Source organism: Rousettus aegyptiacus, unplaced genomic scaffold, assembly GCF_014176215.1.
Source record: "Rousettus aegyptiacus isolate mRouAeg1 unplaced genomic scaffold, mRouAeg1.p scaffold_m13_p_12, whole genome shotgun sequence".
NCBI lineage: Eukaryota > Metazoa > Chordata > Mammalia > Chiroptera > Pteropodidae > Rousettus > Rousettus aegyptiacus.
The window spans coordinates 57,814,118-57,840,467 of NW_023416287.1; the positions used below are offsets into that span (position 1 = coordinate 57,814,118).

General features: G+C 40.1%; 1 protein-coding gene across 6 annotated transcripts in view; it reads left to right on the forward strand.

Moving 5' to 3' along the window:
- The window catches only part of LAMA3 (laminin subunit alpha 3), a 234,359-nt gene that overhangs the window by 84,484 nt on the left and 123,525 nt on the right, over nucleotides 1–26,350 (forward strand). For all 6 annotated transcript variants that reach the window (XR_004953701.1, XR_004953702.1, XM_016166528.2 and 3 more), the window contains exons 9-12: nucleotides 6,947–7,037; nucleotides 8,937–9,068; nucleotides 10,217–10,279; nucleotides 16,290–16,424. Coding sequence is in view for 4 of the 6 variants with exons in the window: in XM_016166528.2 (XP_016022014.2) it covers nucleotides 6,947–7,037; nucleotides 8,937–9,068; nucleotides 10,217–10,279; nucleotides 16,290–16,424 (421 nt within the window). In the remaining 2 variants the exon portion in view is untranslated. The remainder of the gene's footprint in view (nucleotides 1–6,946; nucleotides 7,038–8,936; nucleotides 9,069–10,216; nucleotides 10,280–16,289; nucleotides 16,425–26,350) is intronic.

A 26,350-nucleotide genomic window follows, 5' to 3' on the forward strand; every position in this document is an offset into this window, starting at 1 on the left:
GTATCCAAATTCTTTACAAAAGCAGAAGAGAAAACACTTCCTAACCTGTTTGATGAGGCCAGTGTAACTTTAACTCCGAAACCTGATAGATATTACATAAAATAAAATTGCTAACCCATATCTTTCATGAACATCATAGATTCAAAAATATTTAACAAAATATTAGAAAATAGAATTCAGTGATATATAATAAGGATAATATATTACAACTAAGGTTTATCTCAGGAAAGCAAGGTCAATTGAACATTCAAAAGTAAATCTGTATAATTAATCATATTAACAGTATAAAAGCAGAATTAGAAAAAAATAAGTACCTATTTTACAATAAAAGCTCTTAGAAAACTAGGAATAGAAGTGAAATTCTGCAATCTGATAAAGATTTTATGATAAACCTACCACTGTCATCATATTAGTGGCGAAATATTGAATTATTTTCTTCTAAATATTTGAAGCAAGGGAAGGATGATTGCTTTTCACCACATCTTTTAAACAGTGCCCTGGAGGTCCTAACCATTGCATGAAGGCAAAAAAAAAAAAAGATATTGAAATTGGAAAGGAAAAAGTAGAATTGCCTGTATTTGCAGATGACTATTATTTATGTAGAAAATCCTAAAGAATATACAAAATAACTACTAGAACTAGTAAGTGAATTAATAAGACTGCAAGATTAAGGAAGTTAATAAAAATTAATTATATTTTTATATATTAGTAACAAATGATAGGAAAATGAAACAAACATTTAATTGAAAATAATGTCAAAAAATGAAATTCTTAGGAATAAATTTAACAAAAGGAATGTAAGACCTCTATAATAAAGCTAAAACCTCTGGTGAGGGAAATTTAGAGACTTAAATATATGGAAAGACATACTTATATGGAAGACTCAATATTATTAGATATTTGGAATTAATAAAGTGGATAAAGTAGAGGTGGTACATACACAGAAGGAATATTATTCAGCCAAAAAAAAAATGAATGAGATCTTGCCATCTACAACAACATGGGTGGACATGGTATTGTGTTAAGTGAAGTAAGTCAGACAGAGAAAGACAAATACCATATGATTTCACTTATATGTGGAATATAGCGAACAGGATAAATGAACAAAGTAAACAGAAACAAGCTTATAGATACAGAGAACATTTTGATGGTTGCTGGATTGGAGGTGGAGTGGGGGGATGGAGAAGGGGGGAAGGGATTAAGAGGTGCAAGCTAGTGGTTAAAAAATAGTCACGGGGATGTAGAGTATAGCATGGGAAATATAGTCATTAATCTTGTAATAACTAAGTATAGTGTCAGATGGGTACTAGATTTATCAGGATGATCACTTCATAAATTATATAAATGTCTAATCACTGTGTTAAAACTCATATCTATGTCAACTGTAATTGAACAAAAAATGCTATTGGCAAAAGAAAAAAAAGGCTTCAGTAGTCAAAACAGTGTGATATCAACATAAGGATAGACAAACCAATGCAACAGAGTAGAAAGCACAGAAACAGAACCACACTTATGTAGACATTTGTTTTTTGATAAAAATCCCAAAGCAATCCCATGGGAGGGTGAGAAAGAAAGTAATTTCAACAAATGGTTCTGGAATAACTGGATATTTAAATGGGAAAAATAAAATTAATTTCCACCTCAAATTATGCACAAAAACTAAATTGATATGAATTAGACTAAAATAAAGCTAAAACTATAAATCTTTAGAGAAAAATATAGAATGTATTTGTGATCAAAAGGATGAACAAAGTATTCTTAGGCCACAGAAAGCAATAACCATGAAAAAAGCAATAACTATCAAAATTAAAAATTTCTGCTCACAAAAGACACAATTAAGAAAATGCATAGGCAAGCCACATACAGAGAGAAAATATTCACAAAACATAAATCTGACAAATTGTTGATATCCAGGAAATATAAAGAACACCCACTGCTCAATAATAAAAACACAAATAACCTAATAAAACATGCAAAAGATTTGAACAACCATCTCACAAAAGTAGACATATGAATGGCCAATTAGCCTACAATAAAGGGCTTAACATCATTCGTCATCAGAAAAATGCAAATTAAAGTTATAGTGACTTACCACCAATTTTGGTGTGGATGTAGAACAACCATACTATCATGCATTGTTGGTATGAATGGAAAATGATACAACTGCTTTGGGAAAATGTCTTGGCAGTTTTTTAAATAAATCTAAACATACACCTACTCCATGACTCACAAATTCCACTCATGGGCATTTTTCCATGAGAAGTAGAAATGTATGTTTACCAAAAGCTTATAGCAGCTTTATGCACAGCCGCACCAAACTGGAAATAGCCCAGGTGCCTATCAGTAGTAGAATTGATGAACAAACTCTAGCACATTTATACAATGGAATACCAATGAGCAATAGAGCGAATCAAACTACCAAAGCATATAACAACGTGCAAGACTCTTACCAGCATCATGGTAAGTGAAAGATTTCCAAAAAAAGAATACATAGATAGTATGAGGGCTATTAGAGTGAAATTCTGGAATGGGAAAAAACTAATCAACAGTGGAAAAAATCAGAACTGTGATTGACTCTGGGAGTTGGTAAAGGGGATTGGTCATGGGGAAGTTTCTGGGGTATAATATTATTCTATATCTAGATAGAGATTTGTGTTTCACAGATGTATACATTTGTCATAACTCATTGAATATACAATTAAGAGTTTCAGACTTGTATATAAACTGTACACCAAAAATCTATAAGCAAACATTGAACTCCAGTTAATTATATGCATGCTAAAGTTTTGGTGGAATGTGACTGATATCTGCAATTGATTTTCAAATGCATAAAAAATAAGATGGACTAGTGGATGAATAGGGAATGAGTAGATGGCTAATTATATAATAAAACAAATATAGTAAAATGTTAATGGTAAACTACATAGGGCATGCATAAATAATCACTATAAAACTTGAAATTTTTCATAAAATATTGGGGGGAAAAACAATGAAAGAAGTAGTCAAGGAGCAACATTTTTGTGATGATTCTTCAATTTCTTCCCTTTTGATAAAATATTGATATTCTTAATTAAGATGAACGATTACCCAGTTTGTTTGTGGTGATGCTTGAAGATACTTTACCTCCATTAACTAAAACAAAGTCTTTAGCTTCTTCTGTGAAGACATGACTTGTGATCTAAGTCTTGAGCTTTCTCCCTAGCTATTTGTATCCTTTATGTATTGTTCTCATTATTTCCATACTGATTGTCTTACACACACACACACACACAAACACACACACACAACACACACAACACATAAAACTAAGAGATGAAGCACACATGGCTGCATTCCCTCTTGCAACAAATCCCACAATGTATTAGAAAAGATATTAAACAAGCAAAATGCCCTCTTCTTCCAGAATTCACAATAGCATAAAAAATAAGGGAGTGTCATCAACAGACTGGAAATTTCCAAAGAGTCCAGGTAGATAGAATGCAGAAACAGATACAGGCAGGGGAATACAGTTGTAACTATTAGAATGATTTGAAGGTACGCCAAGAAAAAAAAAAAAAAAAAAACAGAAGAAATTAACTGTGGAGCTGCATTCAAACTTATAAAACCTTATTAGAGTTTATAAAAGAAGACCTATATGGGGAGGCATAATGTGTTTCCCAACTCAGCATTATAAATATACCATTTCTCCAAAACCAGTCTATAAATTCACTGCGATTGCAATCAGAATTCCAGCAGGATTTTTTTTTTCTGAACATTGAGAGACTGAATCTAAAGTTCTTATTGAGACAAATAGTTTTAAAAAATGAATAATTACAGAAGTTGTCTTCAGGGATATCAAAATATCTCTTGAATCTGTATTAATTGAGTGTGGACTCAACGCAGGGATAAATAGTTCAATAGAACCTAATAGAGAATTTAAAAACAAATTCATGTAGATGTTAAAATTTGTTTTACAGTAAAAATGGCATTTCTAATGGAAGAGCAAGATGAATGTTCTATAAATGATGTTAATACCATTGACTTCAGTTGGGGAAAAATATGTAGCCCTATCTTAGGCCATATACAGAGGGACATGGGGAGTCTCGATGAGGAAGGGAGGAGGAGAGGGTGTGCTACCACAGCAGGTTTAACTAAACCTGGCTTGGTGAGCTACAAGGTGATGCTTCAAGATGAAGTTTAAATTTGCTTTTAAAACACACATACTTCATAGAGAGGTCTACCTATCAGAAACCCAGTTGGTTCAGGCTGCTATAACAAATAGACCAAAGAATGAGTGGCTTAACAATAAAGACAGTTATTTCTCACAGTACTGGAGGCTGGAAAGTCTAAAATCAAGGTGATGGCAGACCCGGTGTATAGTGAGCGCCTACTTTCTGATTTGCAGTTGGCTGCCTTCTCATTATATCCTCATATGGTAGACCAAGAGGTCACATCTCTTTTTTAAGGGCTCTAATCCCATTATTAGGGCTCCACTCTTATTACTCCCGAAGGCTCCCTTTTCAAATACCATCACATTGGGGATTAGGTTACAAGATATGATTTGCTTTGGGGAGGGGGTACAAACATTCTGTCAATAGCATTAGCTAACATGGCTCCCATCTTTTCTATGTAGTGCTGGTAATTGGAGAATGATGAAGTATCTGCCATCAGGTCTCAGCTTGTGACAGAAAGTGGGAACATTGCACAGTCAGTGTGGGCCTGGAGACTTCGAGTGGTCAAGCAGTCAGCATGAGAGAGAGCCAGGTCATTATCAGGCAGAGCACACAGTTATCAGAGATGGCTGTATTCTCATGTGGTACTGATTTTATTTTTAGTTCTTAGGTTTACTATTTTAAGTATTAGTTTGGGGTATGTGGCATTTTAAATAGGGTGGCTAGTTCCCTGGGATGTGGCGTTTGAGTAAAGACCTGAAAGAAACAAGAAAATGAGCCAGGCTTCTGTCTGGGGAAGAGCCTTCCAGCACAGGGGATGGAAGGGCAAAGGGCCACGAGTGGGAGCAAGGGGCTCTGTTTGGCTGAAGGGGAGTGAGGAGGGGTAAATACATCAGAGCAGTAACAAAGGCCAGATCATACTGGCCTTAGGAAGGGAAATCAGATAGGGGGGTTTTCAGGGGCATGGGCAACCAGTTGATTAGCCGATAGTCTCCTGTGCTTTGAGGTTTACAGAAACAAAAACCTGCAACAGTGCTGTGGGCATAGTCAAGGAACTGAGAAATAGAGAAATGGGGTTTACCCGAAGATTGAAAAGCACCTTGGAAAAGTTCTGCTTGGAGGAATTAGGACTAAAGAATTAGCAAAAGAGGGCAAGGTTTTGAGGTGAGCATTCTATAGAAAGCTAGAGGAGGGGTGGGCTTACCTCCTACATAGATTTCACCAGAGCCCACCCACTCTTTATTTTGGACTGCTGAGGTTTTCTCATCTTGTTAAGTGTCATGCAAATGCAAATTAAGTACCCATTTCTCCCAGCAAGATTGTTTCTTCAGTACTTACAATATAGAAATTAGAAAGCTACCACTGTCTTTGGGTCTCAAATTGGCCTTGGTCCAACCATGACCTTAACGTCTATGGATAAAGGGGTATGCAGTCACCTTCAGGGTGTGATGTGGGTCCTAGACAATTACCTGAGATGTGAAGGCAAACTATAGACATTATTCCGTCTGCAGAGTGATTTGTTTTTCTCTTTTTGTCATTTGTTTCTATTCTTTGTGTCTTAACAATGTAACTTCTCTGTGGCAGGTGCTCATTGACCAAACTTTGTGGAAGAGGGAAAAGCCTGGGTTGTCCACTTCAGATACTTCATTTCCTACACTAATAAGGAAAAATTGAGGAGCCAACATTAACCTGACATCCTCTGTCTCTTCTAAGCCACACTGACAAACAACATAGTTGAGAGGTTAATTGGCATCCGATGGAAAGTAGGGTGGACTACAGCTGTTTCTTATTTGCACAAAGTGTTTATGCATGTAAATGTTAAGTCAGAGAAGTGACCAGTGTGGTTATAGACCTCAGTGTTAAAGTGAATTCAGATTTTTGCCCACAGGACAAGGAGTGGTAATAAATAAAAGTCTGTAATTAATAAAATCATTTAAAACAAGAGAGAAGTTACAGAAAGGGTCTTTGTTCTCCCCTCCTACACTCTGTGTTTCTATGCAGACTCTTTTAGGGTCAAAGAGTGTTACATTTGTTCTTTCTAACTTCCAATTGCCTTTCCTTTCATTAATAAAAGAACACTGTCCTTCTAATTGTTTCCCAAGTAGAGAGTGAGAGAGGCAGAATTGAGCTGGATCCATGGTGTGTGGTTTTTGGAAACTGATGATGCATGTTAGGTAATTTGATTTTGTGGCAATTACAACAATTAACCATGAAATATCAAAAGCTGCCTGGTATTATACTTTAAAATGAGCTCTGTGTATGAGACCCGTAACAAATGTTTAACAGAAATGTTTAAAGAATGGTTTCATGACTAAAGCACAGATAAAATTAGAATGGCAGGAGAAGAGGATCTATGTATGTGATCGCTTCCAAAAGCAGAGAAGATAGAAAGACATACGTGACTCTATTCCTTTGGTCAAACCCAAGGGTGATTTATTATCTGTTCATCACTTCTTCTGAATGAAGCTATGAAGAGTAGTCCTCTGAGGTTTTTTTCTCACTCAAATATCGGGTGCTTCAGTAAGGAAATTCTGCGGTAGGGGGAAAACCTGGGCTATACAGTTTGTGGAATTTGCTTGCATTTCCTCTTCCAATGGGAAAAACATTCCAGAGCCAAGTTTATGCCAGTGTCCTGTGGTAAATCTTGGAAACTCAAGGTCAAGGCTTGTTTGTTTCTTAGTAACTTTGAAATTACAATTATATATGATATAATTATTTCTCTGGATGAATAGCACAAAATAAAGACTTCTCCGGTACTATATACCCTCTAAGTTTCTTTTGACTTTTTTTTCTAGCATAACACAGCTGGTGTAAACTGTGAAAAGTGTGCTAAGGGTTATTACCGCCCTTATGGCGTTCCAGCTACTGCCCCCGATGGCTGCATCCGTAAGTTTCATTTCAATCCAGTGTATCTTAGACTGTGTATCCTGCTTTGAGAAGGTCATAAGGCTAAATTCCGATCAGGTTCCTTTTTCTTTCCCTCCTTCTTTATATTATTGGTTCACTCTTTACCATGTGACCTAGGCTGTTACATCTCTCTGAAGATTTCTTATATATAAATAAAGTGATGATATATTCCATATGTTAAATAAAAGTCATTAGGAAAATACTAAGCATCAGGTTTGTCGCATACTAGGCTTGCAACAAATGTCAGTTCTTCCGTTTCCTGTTGTTTCAACATGTTTCTATGATCTCCAGTAATTTCAAATTTTTGTCAAAAGTAGTATCAAGACAACATAGTAAAGATCTTACAAGGATTTAATAATAGTCATAATATTTAAAATAGCTACAATTTATTGAACATTTGCTATATGCAAGGTGTTGCCTAAATACTTTCACAAATGTCTTAATAAATTATCATAATAAATTTAGAATATTGTATTATTATTCTAATTTTTAGATATAGAGAAACCAAAGGGTCTGAGTAGTTAAATATTTTAGCCTGGGTGACAAAACCTTAGCTGGTAGATCCAGGATGTAAATTCACACCTGTTGGGAGCCACTGTGCTGTACTATATTCATTATATGGAAAAATGACACTGGTTCTGCTTTGTAGAATTACCTGTCAGAGGTGAGGTTATGGACTTTACCCTACATGTGTAAACTATTTGGTTCTTTTCTGTTCTTTGGCTACCACTGTTGGAAAATAACTCCAGCCCTGAAATTGGCCTCTGTGCCCACCATCCCCCAAATTCATGCTTCATATTATTAACATTTGAGGGCATCCAAGTCCAAAGAGTGTGTGGATTTTGATCTGTCTCTCTCTAGGACATTTTTAGATAACTGTGATCCAGTTTTCTCTCTCCCTTCCACATCATCCCATGAAGTAATATGTCCATCATTTTTCTCGTGCCCACAAAAAATAGGCATTGACTAAAGAAAACAGACAGCATGAATGCAGTCGTATCTTGTTTAGGAACCTCAATTTTCCATCACTTTTTTGTTTATTTTTCTGTCACTTAGGTGGTCTCATAGAGGTAGTAGAGGCTTAGCATAAATCCTAAACAAATTAAGTAAAGAACAGCAGGAGAAGCCAGCTTGGGAGGAGATGGTCCTTGGTGCTCACAGTTTCTCCAGTCTCTCAGTCCCTCAGGGGACATACACTTAGCTGAGTTATGATATTATTTTTAGTGTCCGAAGTGAGGACCTACCAGGTCAAGGGAAGCTCCCAAATGGAGGTGTTACCAAACTTCTTACTCTCCAAGTATGTCCCTTTGAAATGCAAACCTAATAATTGTGTTGGTTGCAAGAACTGCCTTAATATGTCATAACACTCAAATCTAGCTTTCGGGTTATGGGCTCAATCTTGCTATGCTGTTCACAGATCATATATATATATCCATGTCTGGCCATCCCACTTGTGTCTGCATCACAACTGTGTAATGATGACCACTGTGTGGATATCCACAGTTGGCTTATGACCAGGAGCGACTGTGCCTAACAGACCTGCTAGGAGCTTCAGTACACATCCACCCACTCAGCCCCTCTGATTGTATTTGGTGCAGGTTTTGCCTCTTTTTCAGTGAGCTGAGCAGTGCTCAGTGTAATAAACTACATTCTCAAGAACGTCTCAGTGTGGATGTCATTAAAGCTCATTTCTGAGGGCCCACGGGGTTCAGTCAATGGGAACCATCAACCACATTTAAAGTGGTAAAAAGGATGTGCCCTTTCAAGAATGACCATAGACCAATGATAAAGTATTAAGGTGCCCATGAAGTAGTGGGACATATTCGTCTTATTAACTGCAGCAAAGGACTGACCTTTGAAAACTGGAATTTCTCTTAGCTTGCAGCTGTAACTCTGAGCATGCAGATGACTGCGAGCAAGGCTCAGGCCGCTGTATCTGCAAGCCAAATTTCCATGGTGACAACTGTGAGAAGTGTGCAGTCGGATACTACAATTTCCCATTTTGCTTGAGTAAGTACTATTGTGGAAGGAGAGGCCTCCCTTCTTCGCACATAGCTGGGCTTTGTACATTAACACCTGAGGGCATGGCAGGTGGGGTGGGGTGTGTGCAGGGGAGGCAGAAATGGGGCAAGGGAGGTGTATTTATGTGAAAGTGTTTGCAGAAGTTTGGAATATTAAACTTATATATGTACGTTTTATAGCCTTGTCTATCTCCAAAGTGTTAGATTATACCATAGACATCACCATTTCAATAGGTCAGAAGGGTCAAATATTGGCAATTACAACTTAATAGTAATCCATGTTTATGGTTTTTCATCATTAACCTAGAAAAAATATTATGGGCTTCCAGATTTCCATTTGCATATGGTGTATGCCATGTTTTGGGTTTCCGGGAGGATATGTTTCCTCTTTCCCACTGTACGATGAGCCAAATTATTACGGGTCCCCATTTTACCCCACTGCAATGATCTAAGTGAACATTTCAGCATCTTGGAGAGAAAAATATATATATCTGTTAGAAATACCATAGAACATGAAGCAGAAGAGTCTTTGAAATAGGCTATGCAAATTGTGGTTCTGTTCTGCAACAGCATGAAACTGCACTTTGGTGTAAGGACAACAATCTTTTAAGACAAAGCTCCCCCATTGCTACATTAGTTCTTGCCCATTCTCACCCTCGCAACTCTACGGTCTCAGAAAAAGCAGATTGAGTTAAGAGGATCTGGGGGCAGAACACATGTGAATAAGGAGACTCTATGTCCTGACTCACACCTGTTGTCCCATGGTAATTATTAAACTGCCACCCGCTTTCACTGAAAAAAAAAATGTTTAAAACTAGTCTAAAATTTTTACATTGAATAAAAAAAAATGATGATGCTAAAGGAACCAAGCTTCTTCTTGCTTAGATTGAGACTTAGATATTGTGAGCATGAAATATCCAATTCTGTTCATTACTATACAAATCAGAATGTCTAACCAGTCTGGTTTCAATTACTAGATGCATTTTAAATATAGCCATATTGGCTTTCTTTAAAGTGGTCTGCACACGCTACTTTTCACTAAGTTAGAGAGGGCTTCTTTCCAGGTAGTGAAATTTAAAATTTCATTTTACTGTCTCCTTAATCCTTCTCTGTATTTTTAATAAACTATTTTTCTAGGAATTCCCATTTTCCCTATTGCTACTCCCAGTCCAGAAGATCCAGTAGCTGGAAATATAAAAGGTAAGTAACCTCTGTATTGGTTTAACTTTGATGAATATGTAAATGTAAGTAAGAGAGTGAGTCAGAGAGTGAAGGGAGCCATAATGAAGATGCATTAGCAATCAGGGTCCTACTGCGGCTCTACAGGGGTCTAGGGAGAAGCATCCAGACACAGGAGAGAGCAAAGGCAGAGCCCTTGGGGCAGGAGCATTCTTGGAGTATTCATTGAATAACAGGGAGATAAGGTGTGGAAAGCAGAGTGAACGAAGAGGAGAGGGGTGACAAAGTGAAGCTCCAGGGGCCAGATGGTGACCCTTTTCAGCCATTGCAAAGATTTAACCTTCTCCTCTGAATGAGATGGGAGCCACAGAGAGTTTTACACCCAGAAATGACACTGTATATGGATCTTTGTGGCTATTGTGTTTAAACCAATTGTAGGGGGAGAAGAGAAGAAGCAGGAAGATGTCATGGGAAGCCATTGCCATAATCCATGAGGACGACAATGGTGACTCATACCCAGGAGGTCTCAGTAGAGGCAACAAGAAGGGGACGGATTGTGGGCATAATCTGAAGATAGAACTGACAGGACTTACTGGGGGATTGCGGGACTCGAAGTGGGATATGAGAGAAAAAGAGGATACTTTTGGCGACTCCGAGGCTTTTGGATGGAGTAAGTGAGGGAAACATGGCCATCTATTGAGGCAGGAAAGGCTGTAGAGGAGAAGGAAGAGCATGTGTGGTAGGGGATGGGCAGGCAGATGCAGTGGTGGAAGCTTGGGGACACTTTGATCTGGTCGTTTCCTTTTTCGCTCTGTCAGAAAGTGAGGCTGGGAGGAGGCCTCAGAGTTGAGGAGAGAGAAGATCTGAAAGAATCACTCCAGAATGTGCGGGAGTGAAGGGGAATGTCTTAGGATTTGGGGGCAGCACAAAAGGCTCACCTGAGTTCAGGACTAACATGATCCAGTTTCCTTTCCTATTTCCTTCTCCTGCCCTACCTGTACCTGGCTCCTATGAACAAACCATAGCACTATGCGATATGTGGGGCGCTGTCTTAAGTTTGCATCAAACACTGGGTCACTGGGAGACAGCTGCTCTGCTTGACTTCGTTTCCGATCCCCACAGGGCATACTGTGCTGTCCTGCCCAATGGGGGTATAATCAAGTGTTTCTTTAAATGCTTATTATCAGACTACAATGGAACTCGGCTTTTGAACTTTGATTAAAACACACATCTCTGGTCTTCTGCCACAAGAATGTTTTGGATCTCCTACTTACTTTCTGTTTACAGTAATCCCTTTCTTATTCAATTTCTTTTTCTCCCCAAGTAGACTGGTGGTGACTTCAGGAACAGAAATTTAATTGAACTTGAAGGGAGGTTCAGACATCTGTTACGAAATATTAGGGAAGCCTTAGAACACAGCCTCAAGGAAAAGAAGTTTAATTAGTGCAGTTAGACTTATTTGGGAATTTGAATGCACAGACATCCATTTCAATCTGATCTATTAATGCATCAAAAAACAAAACAAAACAAAACCACTCATTTTGGGGCTTAACTCTTGGCAGTGAGCATCAGAAGCACAAACATCTCAACTACCAGAAGACATAGAGTACCGGGTAATACTGAGCACCCTTCAACCCCCAAGAATTTAATTCTTTAAGACGCATTGATGTTTTCATGTCTTCTACTACAGTGGTTCTTGAACAGGACTGTGTTTCAGAAGCCTTTGCTTTTATAAGATATAAGTTCCTGTGTATCACCCCAGATCTTAATCCAGATTTCCAGAGGTGAAGCCCAGGCTTTTATTTTGAACAAATTTTCCACATGATTTTGATATATGTCTCTTGTTAAGAACCACTCTTCTAGCTAGTAAAAATTCCCATTTAGTGGTTGGCAAACTTTCCTGCGAAGGGTCAGATAGTAAATATTTTCAGCTTTGTAGGCAAAGTTGCAATACTTAGCTTTGCTGCTGTAACAGGAAAGCAGCTACAGGCAATGTGGAAATGAATGAACTTAGCTGTGTTCCAATAAAACTTTATTTACTAAAGCAGGGATGGATTTGTGCTTAGGCCATAATTTACAGATCCTGGGAGTATAGCGGAATCTCTGAATTTCGGATTCAGTTCCCAGGCAATGGTGTTTTACCAGGAGATTCCAATATGCAGCCAAGATCGAGAACCACTGCTCTAGAAAATCCATATGCTCAATTGCAGACACTGAAGTTTTGAAGCAAAAGGACAGAAGAGTTTTGGAGATCAGAATGTTTGCAGGTTTCTCATTGTATTTTATGACCCTGAATATTATTAAGGTTTTCTGGGTCTACTTAAGATTTATTTTCAGGACGTCAATATATAATTGACACATCTCAAGGGCTCCTTTTGAACATGACAGCATACGCAAAACATACACGCTAGAGGGATACTAGCCTACAGACACATGTACACTTGTATTCCTCCAAGTTCAAACAAAGAGCAGAAACGAGCAAAATCAACAGCTACAGAAAGACTCCACGTGCTTGGTATGATCTCGGGGTGATTATGTAAAGCAGCGCATTTGGCCTGAAGACATGGCTGTCCAGGGATTCTTCTGACAGAGTGGAAAGGTTTTGATTCCTTCAATCGCTTTGTGAGGAGCTACTTCCCATTGCCCAAGTTTTGAGGTCTGTGTGGTTGAAACTAAGGATGAGAATCTGAGGTTGGGGTGACAGCCACTGGGCATGCTTTCCTGGCTGTCCCTCCTCCTCAGGCTGGGCATTTATCCTGCCTGGCAGGGTGGGGCAGTCACTACTAGCATGGAGACCTGCCCTATAAGGCTTAGAGAAGGACACACAAATTATCTGCTTGGAAGCTCTGTGTAGATGCCAGTAAAATAGAATTTGAGGAATTGTGTATACTGAAGAGAATTGTAGTCTTGAATATTTAGCATATGCTTAATTCATCAAACTTCTCTTAAGTGCCTACTCTGTACTAAGCACGGACAAGGCAGCTGCACAGTCCCTGCTCCCTGGAAGCTCTCAGTCCTGTGGGAGACACACAGGCAAACAGTTGTGGCAGCGGGTCAATGCTATGACTAGCCAAGAACACAAAGCCATGGGAGCATGTAGAAGGCATATCCTACAGCCCCTAACAGAAGAGAAGGAGGGAAGGCGGGAGAGAGGGAGAAGGTAGAGATTATAGAAGGGCTTCCCTAAAGCAGAAGCGGGAGGCCTCTGAGCTGAGTCTTGGAGCATGAAGGCGTTAGCCAGGCAGAAGGGCAGCTAAGAGAAAATATGGGGATAGAAGAGAAAATATGGCAGGTAGGTCACTGGGACCGAATCATGGGGGAGGAGGAAGAAGGAGAAGAAGTGGAGCATGGGGAGAGGAAAAGATGAGAGTGGGCAGCCAGGCTCAGGTGTGCAGGGTACAGGGCAGGGCTGCACCTCATCTGAGGGGACGCCATACCCACTGAGGGCATTGCAGATTTATCATGACGATTGTACAGCAAGTGACAGGAAAGCATCTTGGGGAAGGGACATCTTTTTCCAGTTGGGCAAAGATGCTGTGTGGGCTGCTGGCAGCCTGGAAGATTGCAAAGGGTCTATAATTTCACACACGTCAAGGACTTTGAGTTGTGTCATGAAGGCATTGGGTCATTTTTGAGGAATTTAAACTGGAAAGTGATATGAAAAGAAAGATCACTCGACACCAGGAGGGAAAATGAATTGGAAGGGGCAAGATGGGAAACAGACAGCCTGCTGAGAAGGCCATTGAAATAATCCCGGTGACAAGGATGAGATTCTGAAGGAAGGCTCTGGAACTTTGGAAGGTGAGGAGGATTTCAGGGACTTTCCTGAGATCTAGTCACTATGACTTGGTGATAGGTGTGGGAGGTGAAGGTGAGGGGCCCAGAGGTTTTTGGCTCTGGCTCTGTGTGGGACTACTTGCTAGACAAGGAAAAGAAAATATTGAGAAATGAATTTCAGAAACAGAATTTAAAAAAAAAAATTAGGTGCTACATGTTTTCTTTCTGTTTACAAATGGTTGTAAATAAGGATTCCTTGGACCTCAATGCCAACATAAAGCTCAAGTTTCTTACTTAATCCCAATGGCTTGTTTAATGCTGAGACTGTATTCGACAGTAAGACTTTCCCTTTCTCTGTGGTGGTCTCAGCCGTAGGGCTGTGGTATTGAGACCTTGTCTGGAAGCTGTGGTGCAGGGTCGGGCAGTGTTCATGCCTGGGTTCCAAGGCTTCTCTTGTGATGAATGTGCCTTTGAACACTCCGATGCACTTTTTGCCAAATTAGGTGACTGTTTGATTTAGGTATGAACAAGTTAGGGATTATGTAAGGACCACAAAATTTGTTCTGATTTACCATGATCTTTTTGTTAATTACCATATTAGGAAAAACAGTTCCACAACTTTGTTATTAACCTTTTTCTGAAAGGTTAAGGGTTTAGGGCAAAGGGGAATATCTATTATTTTATCCCTTGAAGAAAATGTTTCCAAAATGCTTAAGCCCTCCCTTCCTTGATAAGTAAGGTGAAACTAGTAAAATCCTTGAGTCTTTCAGGATCCAGCTCATGGAACCATGTTGCAATTTAGATGCTAATGTTTTTGATAGAAATGCAGATGTTTTAAATATGAGATTGGTTCGGCTATGTACTTATACTAATCTAGGACATACCTTGAATGTGGCTTTTAAAATCGGTTATCGGCTTGTATTTTTAGTATAATAGAAAGAGCATGGGCTTTAGAATCAGACCTAGGCTCAGATCCTGATTCTGCTTTTCTGGCTGTGTGATCTTAGACAAGTTAATTAACCTTTCTGAGCATCTTTTTCCTCAACTTTAAAATTCTTGCCTATTTAACAGGGCTCTTGCTTGACTATGGGATTTTTTTTTATCCATTTATAATGAAGTTAAACAAAAAGCTCTGTCTTTTTAAGAAATGTTTATTGAGAAATACTATATGATGGCAGTGGCAGCCCTGGGGTAACCTCTCATTAAATGTTCAGCCTGTTTAGTGTTTCACTCACCTGTTGCTATGTAGTAAATCACCCTAAAACTTAGCGGCTTAAAACAACAGCGGTTATTTTTTACAAGCGTGTGGGTCGGTCAGGCCATCTTTCTGCTGGACTTGCTGGAGGGTATGCTGGGGGCAGCTGGGCGTCTCTCTCCACTTGGCCTTTCATTCTTGAGGAGGCCAGACTGGGTACCTCACATGGCAGTCTCGGGGTTCCCAGAGGGTGAGAATGGAAACCGCAAAGGCTGTTGTGACCTGGGCTCAGAAATCCCACACCAGCATTTGCACCTCATTCGACTGGTTAAAGTAAGTCGCGAGGCCTGGAAGTGATTTCAGCAACTAAAGTGTTGTGAAAGACAAACACGCTAAGACAGAGAATAGGGAAGAAAGTGGGCAGCCCACTTGCACAACTGGGTGAGGAAGACCTTCCTAGGAGTTGACTTTGAACTGAGACCTGAGGATGAGGAAGAACCAGGGCAGGGCCATCACAGACAAAGGGAACGGACAGAGCAAAGGTGAGAAAGCGCTTGTTTGTGGGACTGGAAGCGGCCTGAGTTCTGGGAAGGCCTCGCGCCTGGAGGATTAAGTGAAGCCACCCAAGTGAAGCCCCTAAAAGCCACACTTGGCACATAGTAGGGCTGAATTTATGTTCATTTCTTTTCTGGTACAAAATGCAAAGTAGAAATATATTTAATTCAAGATTGTCATTAGACAGAAATCTATTAAGTTGAAGTTTTACTGTACATGTATCAGATTCGGGGGGAAATAGATGTTTCCATGGGGGTAGATATTAAAAGATCAGAGCTATTTTGCAAACTAATGCCCACCCTGGATGTTTTTTAGTGGCATCTCTGACCCTTCCTGAATATTTGTTTTATTTCTCTTTAAGATGTAGCCTTCTGGGTTAAAAATGTCTGTAAGACATAGATAACTTATTATCTATGTTTCTGTGATGGAAACCTGGGGTAAGGGAGAGTTTGACGAAGAAATGGAGGAGGGAGACTGCCCCTGAAAGTCTCTTTTCCTTCTCAGGATGTGACTGTAACTTGGAGGGTGTCCTCCCGGAAATATGTAACGCCCACGGAAGGTGCCTATGCCGCCCTGGGGTGGAGGGCCCTCGCTGTGACGCCTGCCACTCGGGTTTCTACTCATTCCCTATTTGCCAAGGTAAGTGGGCAACACATTGCATGGGGATCATCCATCCCCCAAGATAAATTTTCTCCCAGGGAAATGCAGAGGCTCCTTCTGGTAGAGATATGTGGCCTGTAGTTTAATAAATGAGCCCCTGGCTTATATATGTGTGTTACCTCCTACCTGGGCCATGTCACCTCCCTTTCTTTGTTTTTCCAACCTTACCCTTCCTCCTCCCTGGGGGTCAAGTGCAGGGGCTTTGGCATCAGCTGACTGTGTGCAAATCCTGGCTTTGGAGAGAAGGTGGTATCTGGGCAGTGTTTACAAACCTGCCGGATAGACAAGGAAAGGAGGCAGAGCGTTCCATAGAGAGAGAAGGCATGCACAAACCCACACACTCCTCCTTCCCCACTGTTCTGTGTCCTAGTATGCTGTCCAGGTATGAGTCACTGAAAGGGATGGAGGGCGGAGAAGGAGGCATGCCTGGCCCGGTCCCTAGAGCATTATAGGTGTGTGGTAAATGTGGGTGAATGAGCAAATAAATGAATGAATTTGCCCAAATTCTTCTCTGCCTCCTCCTCACTGCCTGCCATTATTCTTCCCCCTGTGGCTGATGCAGGGAAGGGAGGGGAAAGAAAAAGATTATCAGTCAGGGCTCAGGGCAGGAACTAGATACCACTACAGGTATTATAAACAGACAGAGACTTGCATATAGGAAATTAAATGCTACCCTGAGTTGTTAAAGGCTTCAAGAGCAGGCTTCAGGCTGATCTCCCAAGGAGGCTTTCAGTGGAATGGCTGAGTGTTAAGCCCAGACTGCTGTAGTACGGCTCAATAATAGGAGAATTTCAGTCCTGCTGTCTCCACAGCCAGCTCTTGCCACCCAGGAAGCCAGATAGGGCACAGCTGCGGGAACTCTGTGCATAGAAAGGCAGCCTCATTCTTACTTCCTACCTTTCTAATCTTATTTGAATACTTCTTATTTGCAAAATGCAATTGGCATCTAGACATCCATAACCCAGCTCCAGGAGGCTCTTGGAAGTACTGTTTCTAGATTTCCAGCCTCTGAACACAGTTAAAGACTGGAATTGGTATTGAGCCATTTTGTCCACAAGGTCTGTTACATAAATAGCTGTGCATGTAGGACTGGAACAGGAAAAACCCTTCTGGGAGCTAGAGGACAAAATGACAAAGAGCAAGGTTCACACTGGCTATCAATTTACTTAGGCAACTTACTTAGCCCCTCTGTTCCTCAGTCTCCTAATAATACCGCCCACTCTGTATGTGTTGTGCAGGTTGCAGATGTACTGACATGTAAAGCTCCTACAGCGTGAAAAGCACTCACTTGTAGGGTAGCTGTTATTTCTTAACCCTCATTCTTCTGTCCCATATTGCCCTCCGCATCATTTTAGAACCTATAGCCCCAATGCCAGTTGATCTCCCCATTTGAGTAGGTGTTGGTGTGTCAAAAGCCCCTCTTTTTCCTCCTGGCCCCCTGGCATGCTTTGTTCATGGACCTCTATCTTCTGTCCCCACTTCTCAGCCTTTGCTTCTCCGGGGCCACAGATCTCAGCAGTCCCTGTCTAGATATTTCATCACCTGGCAGGTGGGAAGGTAAGGAAAGGAAGGTGGTATCTTTTCTTTCTCTGCTCTGACTTCAGCCAGAGAAATTTCATGTTAGAAGTTGGAATGCCCAATGCATTTCCCATGGAAACATCGGCACAGCTGATGCTCATTTTTGAATTGTGTGACTCACACCAGAGGTCGATCTTGTGCTAAATTGGCAACGTGGTCTGGGGTGGTAACCTTGCCCTTGTACATAATATTGTTGCTGTGGGACGATATCCTAAGTTATAAAGTTTTGGAGCACAAGATGGAGATGCCTACATTTCTATTCTAAGTTGGAGACAGACTCTCTCATTGAGAAAATGAAGAACAGAAGGGAGATGCGATGGAGGCCTTACATATCAGATGTCCACTAGAGTCCCAGCTTAGAGGACTTTATGTTGGGAGTAGGCGAGATTATGTATAGTGAAGATGAACTCTATTTAACAAAACAGAAGGAGGAGGGTTGGGGCAGCCAAGTTGTTTATCTCATTCCCCTCCACCAAATACCTAAACCGGGTCTGTAAGCATTTTCTAGCTGACCTTTTTTTGTTTGTTTGTTTTTGTTTTTGTTTTTGTTTGGACACTCTGCAAAATATAGGCTCTTTGGGGGCAAGGAGTGGACAAAAGTATCTCATGTTAATAATTTACTGACATTTGTGTTCTGCTTTAGCTGCCATTCTTTTAGCAAAAACAAAATATTCTTGGTGATGAATATCTCAAAGGTTTCCTTTTTTTCCTCTTCTACACCAGCTACAACTCCAAAATTATTCTGGTAAAATAAATTTAAAAAACATTCCAACCTATTTATTAACTTGGGCAAGGCCATCAGATTGTGCCTTTGTGTTTATAGATACAAAGGTAAAGAGTATTTTAACATTTCAAGAATGTTCTTTTTCATATTTCTTTTCTAGGAGAACAATTAAGGCAGGTTTGTTCAGAATAAAGCAGAAGGGAGGTGGAACTTCCAGAACAACAGAGTAAACAGCTCCGTAGACCTTCTCTCCAGCAAAACAAAACTTTAACTGGAAAACAATTTAAACACTCATTACAGTCTCTGGAAATTGTCCTAAGAGCATACAGCAAATGAAGAAACATTAATTTAATAAAATTTCAATCTCAGTAAGAACAGTGAGCCTATGACTTTTGAGCTCCATTACGAACCCCCAACTCTGTGTTATAGAAGCTCTACCCTGGATGTGTACAGCCAAGAAGGTGGGGGTTCACTCTCTTCCAAACTACCAGTCTGGGGCTAGAGTTTCACCCCAGGAATGGTAGGCTGCTGGCATTTCTCATTGTCCCTGCCCTGTGTTGCAGAAGGTTTATTCTAGGCAGACTCAGATGGACCAGGTCTCTCTCTTCCCATCCAGCCCCGACTCGTATGGTGGAGACTCTACACCAGGCTCTGCAGGTTGAGAATACTGGGGCCCTGATCATTCCACCCAGCTGGCTCATAGTGTGGTCGTTCCAAGCTAGGAGAGGCAACCTGGGAAGACCGGGAGCTACCACTCTCACTCCCAGTGCCTACTTGTAGAGCAAAGGTGACACATTCATCTTCAGCTCTGGTGGCTTACTGTGGTTCTGCACAGCCAGAAGGAAAGGTAGATGATAAAGAGTTCTGAAGCTCTGTCTGAGGGGACTAACTATTTTAACAGAGTAGAGAACTCCATACCTAAAGATGTTGTATGAAAACAATGTGGATCTTGGTATATAGCACTTAAAAGGAGGCTGGTAGCTCTGAAACAAGCAGAACAACAAGGTAGTTAAAAGTTTAATAGAGAGAATCAGAGAAAGTGCAGCCAAGAAGAGCCTTCTTGATATCACAGATAAGTCTGGAGGTAGGGGAGATTGTGTCCACGCACTAGGCTGCATCCACTGAGGAGGAATCATAACAAGACATGGGGCAGACTCAAAAACATCCCCTAAGCTGCACATGAACCCATCAACAGAGTGGAAGCTTCATAAGCACAAGAGATTTAAGCACAATCTTTAACCAAACATTGACTGAACAAGCTGCTCTGACACAGGGCAGCCCCTAGGGAGTCAAGTTTAACAATAATATAGTTATTCCTGGCCATCTAGAACTGTATGATGCCCTCTCAGCCGTGATCAAACTAGTCATTCTGGCTGAACATAGGGGGAAAAATGTAAACTCCCCAAACTCTGATAGCATCCTTCAAGCCACACACCTATCCAATGAAAAAGAGTAATAATCTGACTAGTTAAGGAAGTTTAAGCACCATCTTCGACCAATAAATTGCTGCACTGACCCAGGTGTGACCTAGGGGTGAGGTAGCCAGGCCAGAAGACAAAAACAAAAGGAAAAATTCCAATAGGAACACCAGAGGCTGAGCATGGCAGGAGAAATAGACTTAGCAGAATTAGTTCAGCCAAGTAACTAAACAAATAAATAACCAACCAAGTGAACAATAACAATAGGCCTGGTGATGGTGGTGGGTTAGTAGCCAGAGTTCCTACAGTGTATTGCCTAAAATATCCAGCTTTCAAAAAAAAATTATGAGATGTGCAAAGAAACAGACGAGTGTGACCCAGATAAGAAAAAAGCGGACAATAGAAACTGTTTTTGAAAGAGCTTAGATGGTGGACTTGGCAGACCAAAACAGCTATTATGAACTAAAGAAAATCATGCTTTATTAATTAAAAAAGGTATGATGACAATGTCTCACCAAATGGAGAATATCAGGGAAGAGGTAGAAGTTATTAAAAAGAACCAAATAAAATTCTGGAGTTAAAAAGTATAATTGGAATGAAAATTTCACTAGAAGGATTCCACAGTAGATTTGAGCTGCCAGAAGAATCAGCAAACTTGAAGACAGATAAATAGAATCTAAGAGAATATTCAGCCTGAAAGAATGAAGAGAAATGAACAGAGCCTGGGGGAAATGTGGGGCACCATTAAGCACATCAACATATGTGTAATGGGAATATCAGAAGGTGAGGAGAGAAAGGACTAGACAAAATAGTCAAAGAAATAGTGGCAGAAAACTCTCCAAATATGATGAAAAACAAACTACACACCTAAGAACTTTGATTAACTCCAAGCAGGATAAATACCAAAAGATCCACACCCAGACACATCATAGTTTAAATGTTGAAAGACAAAGACAAAGAGAGAATCTTGAGAGCAGCAAAAGAAAAGTGACTCACTACATACAAGGAAACCCTAGTTAGAACATAAACTGACTTCTCATCTGAAACAATGGAGGGTAGAGGTCAGTGAGACAATGTAGTCAAAGAACCAAAAGTAAAAATTGCCAACTATGAATCATATCTATCAAAATTATCTTTCAAAATCAAAGCAAAATAAAGGCATTCCCTTATTAACAAAAACAGAGAAATCAAAGCTAGCAGACCCGCCTTACAAGAAATATTAAAGGAGAAATATTAAGTATCTTCAAGCTGAAAGCAAACAACCTCAGACAGTAATTGGAATCCACATGCAAAAATAAAGAGTGTTAGTGAAGGTGATTATGGAGGTATGTTTGTCTATTTGGGCTGCCATAACAAGATACCACAGACAAGGTGACTTAAACAATAGACACTTATTTTCATCATTCTGGTGGCTAGAAGTCCAAGACCAAGGTACTGGAAAATTTGATTGCTGCTGGGTACTCTCCTCCTGGCTTGCAGACAGCTGCCTTCTCCCTGTAGCCTCACATGTCCTTTGCTCTGTGCATGTGGAGAGAAAAAGAGCGAGATCTCTGGTGTCTCTTCCTTGTCTTATAAGGACACCTGTCCTAGAGGATTAGGGCCCCACCATTATGACCTCATTTAACCTTAATTACCTCCTTAAAGGCCTTATTTCCAAACATTCACATTGCAGGTTAGGCTTGAACCTTCTACTCCTGTTTTTGGGGAAACACAATTCAGTCCATAATATTAAGTAATTACAAAAGATAGTAGAATTACATGGTTTTTTTTTTAAATCTTTTCTCATCTTTATTTATTTTAAAACAAATTTTACAAGACTGTATAAATACATATACATATATACTGTTGGGCCTATAACATGCAGAAATGTGATTCATTTAACAATGAGGGAGATGGGTGAGAACAAAGCTGTATGGAAGTAGAAATGATACGAAATCCATGGGAAAAAATGAAGAGCTCCAGAAAGGCTAAATAAGAAAGTTTATTAAGACGCTCTGTAAATATATACCTGCTGTCTTTTATCATCTTTTTAAAAATACATAGATTTTATAAATTAATAATTATAACAATTGTTGGGTTTTAAGATATATGACATAATATGTATAACAATAATAACACACAAAAAGGGAAAGGAATGGAGCTACATAGGAGTAAGGTTTGTACATGTCATAGGAACTATGTTAGTATAAATCTGAAACAGATTCCGATAAGATGTATTTTGTAAGCTCCAGAGCAATCACAAGAACAATAATTCCAAAAAAAAAAAAATTAAAAAGTCATTAAAGGAAGTAAAACGAAACACTAGAAAATATTCATTTAATCAAAGAAGGAAATAAACGAGAAACAGAGGAACAAAAACACGAGATATGTAGAAAACAAAATGTAATATGGCATAGGTAAATCTAACCATGTCAACAATGTTAATGAATCCTACCTCACGCCATACACAAATATTAAGCCAAAATGAATCAAAAACCTAAATGTCAGAGCTAAAACTATAAAACTCCTAGAAGGAAACATAGATATAAATCTTTGTAGCTTCGATTAGGCAATAGTTTCTTAGATTTAGCACCAAAAGCACAAACAACAAAAGAAAAAATAGATATTGGGCTTCATCAAAATGAAAAACTTTTCTGCTTCGAAGGACAACCCACAGGATGAAAGAAAATATTTAAAATCACCTATCTGATAAAGCACCCGTATCAAGAATAAAGAACTCTTACAACACAGTAATTAAAAGACAAATAATCTAATTTTGAAACAAACAAGGATTTGAATACAATCTCTCTGTGCGTGTTTATTGGATTGCTGTGTAAAATGTATTAGTGTGGACGTGGCTAAAAAAAGTTTGAAAGCTACTTTGTTAATAGTTTTGAAGGATCATTGTCTGTGATTCCTAGTAGTTTGTCACTTTCGTTTCATTTTCCTTGGCCTTGTGGCTTCAGACTTTCAAATAGTTACAGCCTGAAGTAGTGGAGCATTTAGGTGAATTTAGTACCTCTCTTTCACCTGAAAACTGTTGCTCAGTAAATTGCAACAGCAATCTGATAAACCCTAATTCACCTGAAGATATTCCTATGCTAGTGATAATTCCTCCCTAAATCTGTTCAAGTGGTGAGAAACCACACTGCCTTATCTTTCACACATTACTATAGGGCAGCAACAGGGACCAAACAGATACACATAGGGAACTAGTTTGAGATGCATACCTTGCTTAATCTTTGGTCCATAATCTTATCCTTACTCTTCTGCCTTCAATGCAGCAAGAAGGAGGGAGGGTTTAAATGTCAAGGTCCTGTCATCTTCACACCCCTGACTCAAAAGTGTGGGGACTCCAGTCTGACCTTAGCAGCAGTGGCAGACACAGTTATCTTTTCAAAATGTTTAAATTTGGTAAATAGATTGAGCTTGGGGTCCTTTGTGGGGTAAAGAATAACAAGATAATTGGGATTTTGCTAATGTCTGTGATAATCTGCCTTTTCATTGGAGTCCCTCTTTCAAATGATAATCATCTCAGGTTCTTGATAAAAAGTATTCAAAGAATACTTTTGCAATTTAAAAGCAGATACCAGGGAAATATTTTTAAAGCCACCCATGCCACTCCTTTAAAAAAAATAAATAAATGTTTAAATCAAAGTATTGGCACTAAACTATGACAGATACCAAATTCCAAGGCCAAGTTACCATATGCAGATTCTCAAAGGAGCTGCCTACAGACCTTTATTTGTGGCACTGGAGCCTCTCAAAGGAATGTGAGAAGGTTAGGAGAGTGGGGGAGAGTCTAGGCAAGTGGACAACTCTGGGGAACACTCTACTGTAAACCTTCCTCCAGGAAGAGGGTAGGTAAGCTTACCCCGCACCTTGGACCTAATAAAGGACCTTCCATGGGATGCCTCAAGTAGGCAAGGTGCCTGGGGCCTGACTTTACCTTAGAAAATCCAGGAGCCGAGAGCTAGATGACTATCGCTTGGTGTCAGAGCAGGGAGAGTTATCACTGTATTGGGAATGGCCTGAGGTATAGGTGTTTCTGCAGCCCAGTGCTGGAGAGGCTGGGTGGGGTGTTTTGGATCCTGTTTACCTAGAGGTGCCAGCAGACCTCACCCAATGAACCTGACATTTCTGTCCAGATGCCTGTTTTAAAAGATAGTGTGTTATAGAAAATTTGAGGTTCAGTAAGGCTGACAGATCAGGAGACAATTGCCATGGAAAGATAGTTTGTTACTCATAGATTCTAAGAGCTGAGAGCATGCTTGGCCATGGGGGTTCAGTAAGGAAGTACCAGGGTTGGTCAGAGGGCACAGCAAGAGAGAGGAACTGTGGGCAGAAGCCTTTATTGTGGTTTCTGCGGGAAGGAATGGATGAGGCAGAGTGAGCAGGCTTAAGATTGGCTAGTTTGAATAATTTCAGCAGGCTCTGGGGCATAGGAGCTGTGCCTGTTTGTGGTGATTAGGGCAAGTGGATAGAGGCCCCAAATGTGACAGCCAGCAGCAGAGGTGGTTGGGATTTGAGCCCTGGATTGGCTGGTTTTCATTTGAAAAATACACTCTCTGGGCTAACCATGGGAAAGGCAGTCAGTCCGTCCAGGGTCAGCAAAGCCCTAAGATACTGAAGTATCAGAATACAGAAAATAAAAGACATGGTTAATATATTACTCCGGAACTGAGGAAAGTGTGGACTGAGGAAAGGGTCACAGCAACGGGAATAGAGAAGCACCCATAACTGAGGACAGGGGAATGGCGGGAGGGAAGCTCCCAGCAGGGAATCACCAAGACACCCTAGACAGCTGCTGCCTTAGAAGAAGAGTCAGCTTCAGGTGTCTTCAGGGCTGGTCCAAGAAGAACAATCCTTTCCCCTTAGCTCTTCTCCAGCACCTCTCACCACCATCCCTGCTCTGGGATGGATGTGAACTGGAAACTAACAGTGTGGAAAGAATGCCCAGATCCCCCCCCCCGCCCCCGTCCTCCCCCCCACCCGCCCACCGCCACCACCATCATCCCTTCCACTGTGGGCTTTTGTCCTAAATCAGGTCATAGCTGGGGGAGGGGAGGTTTGATCTTAAACTGGGTTTTGGCTTAAGGATTGCTCTCTTAGCTCAGAGTGTGCTGAAAAGCTCTGGAATTTACTAGAGTTTTTCATCTACGTGCAGGGCAACAATCACCCACAGTGAATCAGGTCAAAAGGGTCATGGGATTTAGTCTAGAGCAGGAGTTGTGCTTGTTCATTACACTAGTTCTATAACATTCAGTTGCTTCTCTGTTGGCTTAATTTACCATGGTTTTCAGAAAGGAACACCATGATTCTGATATATTTCTAGGAACTGCAATCATTTTTAATACTAAGCCTGTTGAAGCATTAATTTATGTAATAAATGCCAAGCTCTGACCATTTTATCCTCTTTAAAAAAAATCACCGTTTGAACTGCAGAAGAGTATTATCTTACCCAGCTGGCATTGGGATACCTGGCTCACATATCTGGAGCAAAAGTGAAAACTGAGCAGTAAAATATCTTAACTCTCTATTGCCTTTGTAAAGTCAAAAGCACACACCAAAAGATGTTCGCTAACATCTATGCATTTCACTACTGAAAGAATCCCGTAGACCTTCTCTCAGCCTATTCCTTTTTTAAAAAAAAAAAAAATAATAATTGTACTGTTTGATTATTTGTTTTCCAAGCCCAACCCGTGGTGCATTAGAAACAAAATTAGAAGGGAGGGAAAGTTGCTAAGGAAAGACACTGACAGTAAGGGAGGAAATGGAATAGCAGATGTCAAACTTATGAAGGGGAGTTAATCCTGCCCAACTCAGGAGGGGCCTGAGAGTACCACTGTTAGAATAGGTAAACGAGCCCTGTGATGGTGGCTCTGGATCATAAGGCAATGGTTAAATTATGTCTGAGTACATGCTTCAGAAGGAAGGAAGGTATATAATACATTCTAGTAAGAGTACTTTTGAGATGAGAACATCTTGATGTTAAAAGAGTCAGTTATGTTTGTGTAGTTTCATGTGATGGAAAACTTGACCGAAACTGGTTTAATACAAAAAGAAGTTATTGGATAGAATTGAACAGTCCAAATATATTTGGTTTCATGAACAATTTGATCCAGAGGTTTAAAAACTGGTGGCCAGAACTATGTAGATGTCTAATCAATGTACTGGATACTTGAAACTAATTTAAAAAAAAAAAC